This window comes from Perna viridis, chromosome 5, assembly GCF_037379345.1.
Source record: "Perna viridis isolate PV_CMFRI_1.1 ecotype Kerala chromosome 5, ASM3737934v1, whole genome shotgun sequence".
Classification (NCBI taxonomy): domain Eukaryota; kingdom Metazoa; phylum Mollusca; class Bivalvia; order Mytilida; family Mytilidae; genus Perna; species Perna viridis.
Window position 1 is genome coordinate 17614471 of NC_142449.1, and position 12634 is coordinate 17627104.

A 12634-nucleotide genomic window follows, 5' to 3' on the forward strand; every position below is an offset into this window, starting at 1 on the left:
CATAAAATACTGCCATTTGTGAATATCTCAACAAGTTTTAAAAGTTTGCCAAGTTTTCCAATTGTGCAACGATTTACGAAAAAAAGTGCCACAAAAACAGCATTAAAATAGGACACAAAGTTGACCATCACACTGACAAATACCTATCAAACCTACACCTTATTCCACCAATCAGATTAAAAGAAACAAATAAATGGTATATAATTGTCTACAGTCAGTAATTTGTTCATATAATCAGCTGACATATCTATCAAAATTCTTCAATATTGGGGGTATGTGGGCTGTAACACAGGGGAGATTTAATTTGATCAGACTTTACCAAACTTTGTAGGGTAGTACGTAACAAAGCAATGATAAGCCATGTGTTTACACTATGACAAATCTTTGACTCATCATTGGGGACCAAAATAAAATGGTTACCGGTATGCTAGCTTGCATTATTATAATATATACAGATTTCATGATAATATCACATTTATGCCTGTTTATATTGGATTGAAAATTTAAATGTACATTTTAGATGTTAGAAGAGATTAAAAGACATCCTTTTCAATTAAAGTTCACATTTCCTGCAATGACCTAATAGTAAGAGGACCGAAAGCGGAGAAAAATATGGGTTTCCCCATGACTGCACCTACACCTGTTCTAACAGAGGAAATTCAATTGTATTATTTAAACAGTTATAATAATTTAATGACAATAAAAACTCCAGCTATTTAAGTCCTCTATTTCCTTGTAAAATAAAGTAGATTGCATATTAGACAAGATATAGTGTACTTCAGACTCTCGTTAAGAACATGAGGTCTTCAGATTATGTAAATACTCTATACATAAATCATCCATAAAATATCCTTTTGGTAGAGAATACAAGTATGCCCTAATAAAGAGTTTTACACTTAAGTAATGTTGCTTTTATAGCACTAAGCCACAACCTTAAGTTATTTTTTTCGTGAAGACTGACATTTATAGAAATTTATTGCAACCATAAGTTTTTTCTTCCTGCACTGGCTTTCATTGCACTAATCTGAATTCTTAAGATAATTTCCTGGACTGACATTTGTTGTAATAGGCTGCAACCTTAAGTTATTATTTTCTGTAGGCTGACTTTCATTGCAATAGTCTGCAACCTGAAGTTATTATTTCCTGTAGACTGACTATCATTGCAATAGTCCACAACCTTAAGTTATCTTTTTCTGTAGGCTGACTTTTATTGCACTAGTCTGCAACCTTAAGTTATTTTTTCCTGTAGACTGAAGTTTATTACACTAGCTTGCAATCTTACTTTTATTGCACTAGTTTGCAATCTTACTTTCATTGCAACCTTTAGCTATCTTTTCCTGTAGACTGACTTTCATTGCAATAGTCCACAACCTTGTTATCTTTTTTCTGTAGGCTGACTTTTATTGCAAAAGGCTTCAACCATAAGCTATTTTTTCCTGTAGAATGCCTTTTTGCAATCAAGGTAAATATTTCCATAGACTGGAGACTAGTTTCACTGATTATTTCAGTTGGAGTAAAATCTCTGTTATGTCAAATATTATATCACTACAAGAGCATATTAGCATGGTGAGGATTTCATTGTCAATTGTATCAATTTTCTTTATATTATATAAATTACTAGTTTGCATATGTATGAATGTGATTTTTAACTATATTCCGTATGATATTAAAGTAGGCCAGTATGAAACTAACACATAAATTTAATAGTTGATATGTAATCAGATGTAATATATATTAATCATTTATACTCCAAATAAAATTGAAATGTTTTCATTTATACCCCAACCTTTATTGCTCTTTTAAAGAGTATTCAAGGGAACCCAGATTCCAGAGGTAATCAAAAGAATGTAATCCAGGGACAAACACAACAAAGAACATAAAGTAACTAAAATAATACATACAATAAAAGAAAAAAGTAAATGAGCAACTCGGACTCCTCTAAAACTTAAACCCATACAACATACCAGAATATGAATTAGGTCATATTAGATTTGTAAAGACTAGACTAAGTGCTAGTCTTTGACCAAAAACTAGTGACATTTGGATGGAAACGTCTTCAATTTAGAAAAATTGAAATATCTATAGAGCAAAAATCTGTAACATCTGAGTTTATGGCTGCTCACATTTTTCAGTCTAACCTTGGATCATATTTTAACTCATTCTGTTATAAGAGTAAATTGATTTGAAATATGAGATGAAAATGGGAACCTCAAGCATAGACTTCCTTAAATGGTATCAGCAGTCCCAAGCAACAAATTCCAATTTCAGCAGGGGCTTTACTAGAAGACTATGTACGTTAAGGACTGAGATCAGAAAGTAAACCTAACTCAAGTAGAGCTACTTACAACTTTAATCTCCTGGAATGTAGATCCTTCTTTGGCATCTTTCTCAATCCCTTCATCGTCAGCATTGAATGTTTCATCATCTTCATCAGGATTTATCATTAACTCCAGAAGATGTTCCAAATCTCTCCCCAGATGTCGCTCTTCATTGTCACCCAGTCCATAGTCTAATGCTTGGTATATCACCAGGCCTAAGGCTTGTATGGCCTGTAGAAGAAAATTGAAAAAGTATTATACAGCAAATCATTCGTTTTGAATTACTACAATACTCTATAATACAATTTCTCTAGTTATAATAAGTTTGATATGGTTTCTTTTTCATTAAGGGAGATTACTAGTAGTTCTTAGGTAAAATGCAATACTTCGATGAAATATTTACTGTGAATGCTAGTGACAGTGCTTTTTCATTTTCTTCTATTGAACATAAGTAGTATTTACAAAATTACAACATCATAACAACAAACTAAGCACAAATTTAAAGAAAATACAGCTTCAGAAACATACATGTACATGCAGCAGTACCCATGTAGTCTATGGGAGTGGGTTAAACTGAAAAATGGTACACTGAACATGGTAAGCAAATCTATTCTGATAAGCTAAGAGAAGCAGCCATAGAAAGTAATATACATGTAACATATTTATGGTCAGTTACATGGCATATCAAACTCAAGTACATGTAACTACATGTATTTTTAACTCCAAGCAAGGATTATGAACCGTAACAAGAACACTACTAGTATGTGAATCAAGGTACATGTGCTTTATGAATTGCCTTTCAAAGTCAATGAAAAACAATTTTGTATTTTTAAACATGGCAGTTGACTGACTTATATTTAAAACATTTGACCAACGGTGAGGGATATTTCTGAAGATGACGTGTAAAAACTTTGCAGTATTCAGTTATGATCCATTCATATATGCTACTCCCTTGTCTAATTACATTAACAGAAAAATGTCTATTCCTTTCATAATTTTTACTTACTAGTAATTAACATATGTTTGTTAAAAGAGAAGTACTTTATTATATTCATAAAAATATTTTCTTCATGAATGTTCCTAGACAATTTCTAAAGAATGGAACTTTAATGCTTAGCACTATTATTCATAATATCAGAAAAAAATCATCATAATTGAAAATTCATTGCCAAAAAAGTATACTTTTTATGACAGTAAATGAATGAGCATGGATAAGATTAATCAATGCAAAGAGTACTCTAATTACTTAACTCCAATTATACACCACCATTCAGTGGCTTCTCATGCAACTTGAGAACTATCATTACATAATTGAAGACTTCTCCTTCATAAAATATGTTAACTTATTCATTCATACCTTAGAGAAAAAACTCCAGGTATTCAGCTGAATTAGGTTTTATACAGCTTTGTCTACAAGGGTGGTATGTTTAGAAATTCTACACCCTAAATTATAACTGCAGGACCACCATTATTTGAGCAAGTATAAGATTCATGAACAGACCATTGATGACGAAAACCTTAACAAAAGAGATCTGTGAAGTGACAGCCTGAAGTTCTTTAACAAATTCCTATGAAGTTTTTTGCTATTTTGAAACGCTAAACTGTCCCACCATATCCATAGCTAAGGTACTATTCCAGGAGACTTTCTTGCCAAATGGGAAAATTACAGCTGGAAACATCAAAAGACAAAAGGCTGAAGAATTATAACCACATACAATGAAAATGAAATAAAAAGGCACACACAGAAAACAAGGAGCATGACCCCAACTATAAACCTGGGTTATGCTCAATTGCTCTGACAGTTGAGCAAATTTTTATCCTTGCCACACACTCCCTAATGTTATGTCTAGTGATGGTGGATTAAGCATATTGTTCCTATTGTTGTCTTTCAGAACTTCTACATTTTTCAGTTGGAAGTTCAATCTTTCTAAAACTCATTACCAGAAAATCTAAACCTACAAAAATACTTTGAATGTTGCACCTATATACTTCTATAAATACTAAGTTCCAGACAGATGAAACATTTATGGTGTACTTGAACACTTTTAATGTCGCAACCATTCAAAAACCAACACCTTCATATTTGGTTGTGTTAGATCAAACACTTCATAAGTAATAAAAGTAGTTTGCTTATAAAGCTTTTCATGCTAACCATATTTGCAGAATATCATTTTGGTAACAAGAGCCAATGTCATTTCTAAATTAAATTCTGTTCAATTATTTATAAGGTAATAAATTTGTCAAATTTCCACAACCAAAAACCTAAACCTTGATATTCTGATATATAAACAACATACAATTACTGTTTGTTGTCTTGCAAGAGTTTGTAGAATTATTGTAAGTACATGTACAATGGAATAATTTAGCACAAAGTACATGTATGTTGACTTGTTCAAAGCACACTGATTTGCATAGAATAGAATGAGACAGCTCTGTGGTAAACTATCCACCACTGTAGAAAGAGAAAGTTTCAGGGGTAGATTTAGTACCTGCAGTAACATACATGTATGTTGACACTCTGTGGTAAATTATCCACCATTGTAGACTGAGAAAGTCTCAGGGGTAGATTTAGTACCTGCAGTAACATACATGTATGTTGACACTCTGTGGTAAATTATCCACCATTGTAGACTGAGAAAGTCTCAGGGGTAGATTTAGTACCTGCAGTAACATACATGTATGTTGACACTCTGTGGTAAATTATCCACCATTGTAGACTGAGAAAGTCTCAGGGGTAGATTTACTACCTGCAGTCACATATTACACATAAATAGCACTTAACGAAAACAAATTCACCTTCTTTATAAGACTGATTCAGATCAATTTAAATGGTCAAATCAACAGTTCAAATCTTATATTTATCCCATCAGTGATTTGTTGGAATTTCAAAATTCATTTTAAATTGTTCACTGTAAGATTCCCAGTGTGAAATTATAACCCTTTTTTCAAGGACTCTAAGGGTAAAAGCTTATCACTCTGGACCATCTCGTTTAGGGGACAGATTATGTTTCTGTTATGTATAAGACACTTTATTGCACAAGATTAGATCATACTTAGTCCTCAACTTTTAAAATATATCAAATTCGGTCATTTGCATAACTTTATAAAGTTATCTGCAGTTGGGAGTAATTGAGAATTAGAGTGTCTTTTTTAAAAATATGAACCAGTTAAGACAAATTACTTTTGTAAAACATTTTATTTTATTTTTTTGCAGATAATATTTTAATACTGCAATTTGGTAACAATTGCCATTAAAATTGATAATCAATGCACTAATTTGCAGACTTAATGTTTGTGGTCTTTTAGTGAACATGAAATCCTGTATGTCACTACCACTTTTCATTAGGTATTACAAGGTGCTTTAGTTCCTTGTGAGCTGTTCTGCTTTTCTATTCTTCAGTTTATAAAAGTTATTATATTAAATATGTTGACTAAATTGTATTTATAGATCTGTTCCTGTCTACATGTGTAGGCCATGTACTTGAATTGTGATAACTCTGACTTGTTCTTATGGTTCAGAATTTTCTTGCCGATATTAGGCAAATGTCAGATGTAAATGTTAGATAATTCAAAAAATTACCATTTATATCATTTAATTTCATAGCTACATGTACATATATCTAGTGACCAACTACAATATGCCAAGACACAATATTGTATTAACTGATAAGGGGTCAAGATAAGGAAAAATAAGCTGGTGGCCCAGACCATATTTTTGTTTCATATTATCTATATGATCAACTAAATTTTACCCAAAAATGGTAGCCCAGCACAAAATGGGCTACTAGGCAACTGCTAATGTTTATTCTTGCTGGTATGGCAAAATAAAATTTGTAGTGTTTACAAAACATTAAGTGTCGACTGTCTATCCTGTTTCAAAAGATCACCAGAGAAAACTGATCGAAAGCAAAGATCAACAGTTTGTGTTATAACTAATGCAAATGAAGATCTTGGCAGACTGTGTGTTAAAATCTAATGTACAAACGAGCGGTGATTGAAGTCAAGCAGGAAAATGCATTATTGTACATAGACATGTTTAATCCTCCAATTATAATGGACTGTAGAAATGGACAATAGATCATAATTAGTTGTAATGGGATAAGGATAATCTGATTAAGGTCCTGGAACGTTACTTAGTCATACAGCAAAGAGATAATCCTAATCCATCATAATCTGTAAACACCATTGAACTTAAATTTGTCATAGATTACACATGTCCATTCATTATTCTACAGGAGAAACACTGCTGGTTTAGTTAATCACATTGGAAATAAGGCTAGTGACTTAAGGTGCTCTGGGGTGTTTGTTCAACAAGGAAATGTATATAACACTGTAAAACACACACAAAGAGTAATTTATGATTCCCATGACCTTAAAAGTTGTATCAAAGAATGAACATATACTCCCTTACACATGTACATTTGTAACTTATTGTGACTTTTATGAAGGATACATACATTTCTATAGCATACATGTATTTTTATAGTTGGTATATTATATATCTATCAGGCTGTTCCAGTAAAATATATGAGGGACTGAGGGAAGGCACTTTTATTTTTTGAATATGGTGGGTGTTCAGGACTCTTGACAAAATATAAAGTTTAATACACAACATCAATAGAACTATGGGTGACTCCCCTGGTGAAAAGTACCTACACCAGCTACCTTATATCTTTTAATGGAACAGTTCTCATACTGAACTCTTGAAGCAAACCATGAATATAACAGCTTATTTTGTTTACTTATTATTTAAATCTGGTGCAACCAGAGCACTTGGAAGTCCAGAGTTACAAATAGTAGCTTGCCTGCCTGCTCGAGACCTGGCTATTTTTTGGCAGGACTGGCTAATTAAAGCAAAAATTTATATAGCCATATTGTACTCAGGACTGGCTAGAATTTGAGTGAGTTTCCTACCCTGGGAAGTCTGCAACATTTGTAAAGAAGTACTAATATGAGTCAAGGGAAACTTTTGTATACGTTTTGTCAAAAATACAAGTATACACCACCAACATTCCTTTGCAGTTTTGAGTGACAAATTTTGACACTTTTTAATAAATGAAGGTTGTCTACTGGTAGTGCAGATATGATAAACAATATATACAAACTGGACTGCATACTAATGTGTACTGCTTCTCTACTTACATCATTTTCTGTAACTATCTTTATATCCTTCCCTGTTACTGAGTTCTTTCTTCGCACTAAAAAGACACAAGAACAACACTAATTGATATATGCATTAGTTTGTACAATTTGTCATGGCTTTCAAACAATTGTGTATTAAGGCAAAAAAGACACTGATAATGGTTGACTATATTTGTAAAATTTGTGCTCATTCATTCAATGTCCTTAAAGGACAATTAAAAAGCATACCTTCAATGTCTATCTTCAGTTTCTTATATTTAATATAAGTGCTTTTCACACACCATTGGTGGGTTAAGAAATCACAGAAATAAAGAAACATATAATATGTTCTCAACTTAAAACCTAAAATAAATAGGGTGATTAACATGTACATCACATGTGCCATGATCAATTTAAGGGCCATTAACATGTGCCATAATAAATAGTTCTTTTTACATGTAGAATGTCAAATGCTAACAACAATATTATCTTGTAAATAACTGAAATACAACAAGGCTCAATAAATTATATCTCATGATGTGTAAAAATCAGAACCATGCTTATAATTCTTTCAACTACTTAACAACACATATTCAGTATTTGACATATAAATTGCACCCTGTCATATCTCCAGTTTGTGAAAAGGGTATTTATTTAAAACCAAAAACTTTCACTTAAATATTCTCTGAGTACAAAGCTACAAATCAATGATTTATTTACAACATAAAGGTGTAAAAATGCAGGTGAGATACAAATTAATGTGCAGAAATGATCTCTAATAATACATAGCCAGGCATCTCTATTCTCCAACTGTCACCAAAACTTTACATAGATGTGTTTAAATGCATTAGATTTAAATGTGTGCATGAAACCCATAGGATTAGAGATTCCTGACATACCAAGATAGAATGGAAAATATAAATAGATAAATTCAACTTTCTTCGTTCTTATCTAGATCCTATTAAAAACTTCAGAGATATTTAATTCTCTCAGTCATCTTCCATAATCTATAATTCAATATTGACTAGCTGTCACAATGTACATGTAGTTATTAATATCTCAGGTCTGTGACATTCCAGGTCTTATTTGGAACCCAAACATACAGTGAACAATAGTGAAAACTGTAATAAAGTTGGTATTACATGTACATGAAAACTGCCCATGTCAGTGGGTCCTACTTTTCATAAACCAATACTGTACATAAGTATGTGGCCAAATTCTGATTTTTTAAAATTTTTAATGCATACTCCTTTCTCTGAAACTTGAAGTTTATGAGATTTTTTTTTATTATAAACACTAGGATGCTTGAAGGATCAGTTCGGAATAATCATGTGTACTAGAGGTTGTAAAATATTTTTGAATCAAATAAAGATGACCATTGTTTATCTATGGAGGGATTTAACTTTATTTCTTAGTAATCCAAAATTATAGACAGTCACAGGCTAGTTTTCATCTGCATCATAATTTGTCAGCACTTACAGGACTTAAAGACTCTAATAACAAAAATATTCTTATACAAATATACAAGTTAAAGTGTTACAAAAATTAGTCACTGTTTTTCACTATACTTATACCTCAAGCATCTCAGCACTCCATAACATACATGATATATATATACATGTACATGCAATACATTTTTACTTGCATCTGTAATTTACCAAGAATTGGACAGAGACCAAGTAACATAACTTATTACTATAGTAATGATGCACACAGCAAAATCACACCACAATTCGTGAATGAATGAAAATTATACACCAACGCAGGAAAAACATGTGACAAACTGTACAATAAATTGTCATTCTGACTAAATAGGATAAAATTGGTAATCAAATACACATATAGGCAATACATATTTATACCCTGATTTGGCTCTAAATTAATTCTGCCTTTCAAATACAATGTATAATGACATAAACTTCAAGAATAAGCTTGATATAGGTTCATTTTGTAGGTGTGTCTTAACACATAATTATTATTAGAAATCCTACAACTCTCCTGCATGATCTAACACAGTCAAATTCTTCAAGTTAAAATTTACAGTATATACCAAAAGTTCCTCCTCCTCATAATTATAATCTTTTTGAAAGCATGGTTTGAGCATGGCAGCTCTTAAACATGTTGAACAGTCACATGACTATTAATTGTTTACATGAAAATTTGAAAATAATCAAAGATAACCAAAATAAAAAATCTGAAAGTTCAAACAAAGTCAAACAGATAAAAACAAAACACAGGAACTGAAAAAAAGAAAAAAAATGAAAATGAGCAACCTATACTCCATCAAAATAGTGTGCAGGGGGGGGGCAGATGCACAAGACTTTGATGATACTAGTAAATTGAGAACTAAGGAATGGGATTTCTTATCAGTACTTCAACAAGCAGTTATTCATCATAATTAGTTTGCAATTACCAACAAAAAGTACAAAAGTATTAGGAAATCTCAACTTATAAGTTTCAACAATTATTGCTGATGCATGCTTTTGGCACATTTAAATTATGAATTAAAAAAAAAAGATTTCTAAAACCAATAAAAAAAATTGAGTTAAACCATTCCATGAATTAAACATTGAATTTCAGTAAGTATAAATATATTTACATAAGCATGCCTTCAATTAGGAATTCCAATTATGTTGACATAACATAATAGCTCTGTATATCCTAGGTTTCTAACTTTTTAATCTTTGTTGGATATTGCATGTGGATAAATAGTTGATAATCTGCCAACCTAACCTTAAAAAATTGTTTAAAAATTTATCTATAATTTGTATTTACCCATAAAAGTCCAACCACATTCAATCTAAATACAGAAGACTGTGGTCTATTGAAGTGTCAACCGAAATCAGAAAGAATCAAAAATTTAGTACTGTATTGAGAATACAACATGAATGCATTTAGTATATAATGTTCAAATGTTATAGTTAACACTTTATATATAGGTTTTCGTATAGGAACTTTAACAGTGCATCAGGGTTTGAGAAGGAAAGGGGCCATGGGTCATTTGCCACTCATAACAGAAAATGGCCCTTCAAATAAAAGAAATTTATATGGTTTGTGTACAAATGGCCTCTTAAAATTTAGAATATCTTTCCAAAAACCTGAAAATGGACCCTTCTCAAAATTGTCTTCCAAACCACTGGTACCTGTGCATTTAAGTTAAATTTGATTTACAGAAGTAAAACAATAAAATAACCAGAGCATCTCCTATAGCTATTGTATGTCTGCAGTACAATCAGTTTAATACAGATTTGCAAGAATTTAAGACATGTGACTAGTATAAATCTTAACAGTTCAATTTACAAGTATTTGAACCATGACGGACTAAAACAAAAATAGTCATACATATACATGATCTACATTAGGGCAGATTCAGTAAACAATGAGGGACCGGGGGAAGGCACTTTTTATTCTTTGAACATGGGTGGTCACATCAGTACATTGTTCTTTGTTTTAGAAGAAACTGAGTATTTTTCAACCAAGGACTGATATCTAAAAAAGAATTTAGTAAGAGATCCTTTAAGACGCATTTCCTCATACCCCTGATTCAGGAGTCTGTTATGCAGATACCAGTTTTATACAAAATATAAATAAAACTTCAATGGATGGCTCCCCTGGTGAAAATGTGCCTTCCACTGCTACCTCATATCTTTTAAAGAAACAGCCCTTAGAAAATCAAAAAATTACGAAATAAACTGCAGCATTAACACACATGACACACTAGCCAACCTGGTTCAGTGTTAAAACTCTTAAATTGAAAAAAAAAAACAATAAAAAACAAGTTTCCTTCCATGAAGAAACAAATAATAACAGTGAAAACCTGTCTTAAACCTGTCTATAACTGAACTGGCATCCGGACCAAACGTTTGTTATTTGTTCTTTAGAGGTTCTACATGCACTGTAGTATACATGTAAAATAAAATATCTACAAAGTTTCAAAAGACATCAAGAAAATAATCAATTCACTGATATCAAGAACCAATTGTTTCAGAAGATGAACTGTAAACCAAAATTAAAATTAGGTAAATTTCTATGAGCCCTATGAAATACAGCCTCCCATAGTTTTAAACCTTGAGTATACATGTAGTATACATGTAGTATTGTACAGATATACATATGTATGCAGTTTAAATCTGGAATTGTCTTAGTGAGGGAACAGTAGCTATCACACCAAAACTTCCATGGAACTCCTTACACTTTTTCACTCATCACATACATAAATTTGCAAAAAAAAGCAAATGTTTTCTCACCACTTATGATCATGATATACATGTATTTAACTGCCCATGTTTATGTTTGTATGTGCATGTACAACAAGGACTAATCTCATATTCATGGGAAAATAGTAGTTTTTCTCATGAAAGGTAATTTGCCATACTAAAAATCATCAGGTACATGTACATACACATGTAAATGTACCACATTTCTTATAAAAACAATATAGAATATGTATATAACATGTAATAAACATCATAAAGGTATATGTATTACAGTTCAATAATTTAAAGGCACCAAAATATTCATTTAATTGCAATTTTAATATTTTATAATTCTTAATCATATTTTAGTTTTGGATAAGAACATTTAAAGACCTATAAACTTGACAAAATACACAGCTGAGCAAATTTAATGTTTTCATGAAAATCTCAATCTTAGTCTTAGTTTTGTATATATTTTTTTACTATTTACACAAAAGATTATCAAGTGATAACATAGTTTTAGCCCATGTGCTAAATTAGAAAGAATCACATGTAGAGAAAGATGTTCTGGTGATGACAGATACATCCACCACTACATTACTGTCTTTTTTCAAAATGCAAATGGGTCATACATGTATTTATGTAAAATACCATACAGCAGGTAATTTTTGTGGATGCCAAATTTTGTGGTTTGCTCTGTGAATAGGGATATTATATTTTTGCTGTCTTCATTTTTTGCATCTTCGGATTTAAAAGAATGAAAATTATAAGTAAAATACCTCGACATTAAATTTGGCAAGCTTTTATTTTTGTGATTCCCCAAACTTCTTGAATAAAGCCTTCAGAAAGTAAATGCTAATTTATCTATGCCAGAATGCATTGAACTTTGAAAATAAGCATTGTGTTAAAAGTATGAAAAAAATCAAGTGGGGGTTTATTAAGTACCTTTCTGGAAATTCAGCCCCCACAATAAATGTTAGCCAAAAAAAATGAACAAAA

General features: G+C 31.4%; 1 protein-coding gene across 3 annotated transcripts in view; it reads right to left on the reverse strand.

The window, feature by feature from the left end:
* LOC148616329 (uncharacterized) overlaps positions 1-12634 on the reverse strand; it is a 46206-nt gene that overhangs the window by 27588 nt on the left and 5984 nt on the right. For all 3 annotated transcript variants that reach the window (XM_088583237.1, XM_088583236.1, XM_088583235.1), the window contains exons 2-3: positions 7461-7516; positions 2346-2549 (exon numbers count right to left, since the gene is read on the reverse strand). In XM_088583237.1, coding sequence (XP_088439363.1) covers positions 2346-2549; positions 7461-7516 — 260 coding nt within the window. The remainder of the gene's footprint in view (positions 1-2345; positions 2550-7460; positions 7517-12634) is intronic.